Raw genomic sequence first — 3,343 nt, forward strand, 5'->3', positions numbered from 1 at the left:
GTCCATCTTCCCGTGTCCATCTTCCCCTGTCCATCTTCCCGTGTCCATCTTCCCGTGTCCATCTTCCCGTGTCCATCTTCCCCGGTCCATCTTCCCGGGTCCATCTTCCCGTGTCCATCTACCCCTGTCCATCTTCCTCTGTCCATCTTCCCCTGTCCATCTTCCCGTGGACATCTTCTGGGCACCTTCTGCCCCGAGGCTAATTCCTTCCCTGGGGTCCTGGCTTAGGGACAGGCCCTGCAGAAGGGCAGGGCCTGCATTGTTTGGCCTCAGGCCTTGACCCAGGCCTGCAGCGGCCACGTAATCATTCACTTGCCACACGCTCACTGAGCACCAAGTAGATAGCAGGCACCCAGCACCAGTGAGGCCTGAAGCAAGTGGCCTCGAGGGGCCTAGTCTGTGCTTGGAGATCCCAGCAGCTCTGGAACTCCTTGGTGGAGGGGAGCGGGAGCGGTCTGCTCTGGGGATGGGCTGGGGTCCCACTGTCCCCAGCACCCCGTCATGAGTCCAGAGTGTCCTTTGTTTAGGAGCGTGGGTCCTTCAGCCACCAGCCGGTGCGACCCAGCCATGGCTGACGAACCCATGGAAGATCTGGGCTTCCAGGAGTCTGCTCCACGCAGTGGAATTCTCAGCCCCGGAATCCGGGATAGTCTCCACCTGGGAGGCTTGGATTCCAGGGTGATCACATCTGGGAACCCAGGAAGAGATGCGTCAGGGAGGCTGACTCTAGGAGTCTCAATATGGGGAGCCCATCACTGTCTCCAGAACTGGGGCACCCTGGGGACTCCCTGCCTGGCTCTCTGTGGCCACAGTGGGGTTGGGGTGTTCCTGGGGCATGCTGGGGTCTTACCCAGGTCTGTCTGCTTTGCAGCTCACATTGTACAGGCAGCTGGGGAAGCCGGGGACGGCCGCCTGCACTGGGAACCCCGCTGCCAGCCAGCCTTGCCAGATAGAGCAGCCAGCACTGCAATCTTGCCCCCACGCCTCAGTGGGCTCTGGATCTCCACGGGGTAAGACCTCACATCATCCTGACCATGGGCCCCTGGGCTGGGAGACTTCTACCTCTCTGAGACTCAGTGACCAATCTTTGAAATGGGCATAATTCACTTGGTTATTCAGAGGTCTGCTGCCTGCCAGGCTGGTGGCGACGCTTGCCTCTCCTCCCAGAGTGCAGCAGAGGCAGGGTCTGTGTTGGGCATCATGTCCACGGACAAAATCCATTCAATACCTTGAGCTCCTGTTATACAAACCTACAACAAGCTGAGTGCCCAGGGTCCGAATTAGGACGTGCACTAAACATGTGAACACACGAAGGAATAATATCAACCTGAGCTCACACTAAGCTCTGCAGTGAAGGAAATGAAACCAAGGATGTGACAGCAAGACCCGCAGGGTTCTTTAGAGAGTGATCAGGGGAGGCTTCTTGGAGGTGGTGACATCAGCTGAGAGCTAAAAGGAGAGGAATCAGCCATCTAGAGAGCCAGGAAAGAGCCAGGCAGAGGGGCAGCTGGTACAAAGGCCCTGGGGCAGGAAGCGGCAGGCCTGGGAGAGCCTGGGTGTGCCCATCTAACTCTGTCTAACCTGACAGGCTCACTCGACATTTCAGAGGCCCAGTCGCTGCTTTGCGGCCAATGGACTTTGCGTTCTCCCCACTCTGTAGTGCACCAGCCTTATAGCAGCCAGCTGAGTCCCCACTCCTGGGGCAGGGATCGGGAAAAGGGAGGCTATGACCCCCCCACTCCTGGGGCAGGGATTGGGAAAAGGGAGGTAATGACCCCTCCACTCCTGGGGCAGGGATTGGGAAAAGGGAGGCTATGGCCCCCCCACTCCTGGGGCAGGGATCAGAAAAAGGGAGGCCATGACCCCCCCACTCCTGGGGCAGGGATCGAGAAAAGGGAGACTATGACCCCTCCACTCCTGGGGCAGGGATCAGGAAAAGGGAGGCTATGCCCCCCCCACTCCTGGCACATTCCTCCCTCCCTCATCGTCCCCTCCAGGCCAGTCCCACTCTGGGGTCAAGGACTGGCCCCTCTGTGTCCTTCCTGTACCTCCTGAGGTCAGGCAGAAACTCAACTGCCAAGCATCTGCTAGTGCTTTGGGTGGAGGAAGGGGAGTTCTGCAAGGCCACTGAACACGTTTCCAGGCTCAGCCAGGCTGCACGCAGCCCCCTTGCCCATGGCACAGTCCAGGGGGATCTAGGTACCCACTCACCAGGGTCACCCTGAGTCACAACTGGGGTGCAGGAAGGGGAGACGCTGGTTGCAGGCTGCTCCTACCCCAAGATTTTGACATTCTGCAACAGTTCTAAGAAATTTCTTCTGGAACTTTCTTCCTAGAAAGTTCCCTGTCATGCTCTCCAGACTGACCTTGCTGCTTCCTGGGAGTGGGAAAGGGCCCAGAGTCTGGGATCCACGGAGAGGTCAGTGTGACCTGCACTGTCCCCTTAGGCAAGAGGTCTTGTCTGAGACCCGCAAGGCTGTGGCTCACCCTTCCCTATTTTTAAGTACCTATACTAGTATTTACTTATCATTCTCTGTAAACCAACTTGCTTTTATTTACTAAAATATATTCATTTATTTTTACAGCTTTATTGAGGTATAATTGGCATACATTGACAGTGTAATGTGATTATTTTTAAAGAAAATGTAATATTATCCCGGATATGGGGACCAGAGCCACTTGTCATAAATTAAAGGTAACTGTAAAATTAAACTCAATGAAAACAAAACAACATAAATCCTCTCTAGATCTCTCACCGACCCAAGGCTCTGAGCCACTCTCTCTGGGAGAAAAGGGAGGTCGGCATTAAAGACACAGTAGCTCTGACCAGAAAACTTCCCCTCAAAAAGATGGAAGAAAAGAAAAGGGAATTATTTCCTTTCAGGGTGGTAACATGTTTCCTCTGCTTCAACAGTGCTGGTACAAAAAATATCAAGAAAATAGGCCAGGTGCAGTGGCTTACGCCCATAATTCCAACACTTTAGGAGGCTGAGGCAGGCAGATTGCTTGAAGTCAAGAGTTTGAGACCAGCCTGGCAACATGGTAAAACCCCATCTCTACTAAAATACAAAAAAATTAGCCAGGCATGGTGGTGCAAGCCTGTAATCGCAGCTACTCAGGAGACTGAGGCAGGAGAATCGCTTGAATCCAGGAGGCAGAAGTTGCAGTGAGCCAAGATTACACCACTGCACTCCAGCCTGGGTGACAAAGTGAGAGGATGTCAAGAAAAAGAAAAAGAAAGAGAAAGAAAGAAGAAAGAGAGAGAGAGAGAAGGAAGAAAGAGAGAGAGAGAGAAGGAAGAAAGAGAGAGAGAGAAAGAAGAAAGAGAGAGAGAGAAAGAAGA

The 3,343-nt window shown here is 53.9% G+C and overlaps 1 protein-coding gene across 1 annotated transcript in view; it reads left to right on the top strand.

Moving 5' to 3' along the window:
• Positions 1-501: 501 nt before the first annotated feature.
• The window catches only part of APCDD1L (APC down-regulated 1 like), a 12,697-nt gene continuing 9,855 nt past the window's right edge, over positions 502-3,343 (top strand). Inside the window, exon 1 of the mRNA XM_032257047.1 lies at positions 502-1,010. Coding sequence (XP_032112938.1) covers positions 502-1,010 — 509 coding nt within the window. The remainder of the gene's footprint in view (positions 1,011-3,343) is intronic.

This window comes from Sapajus apella, unplaced genomic scaffold (assembly GCF_009761245.1).
Source record: "Sapajus apella isolate SASKATOON/1434 unplaced genomic scaffold, GSC_monkey_1.0 scaffold96, whole genome shotgun sequence".
NCBI lineage: Eukaryota > Metazoa > Chordata > Mammalia > Primates > Cebidae > Sapajus > Sapajus apella.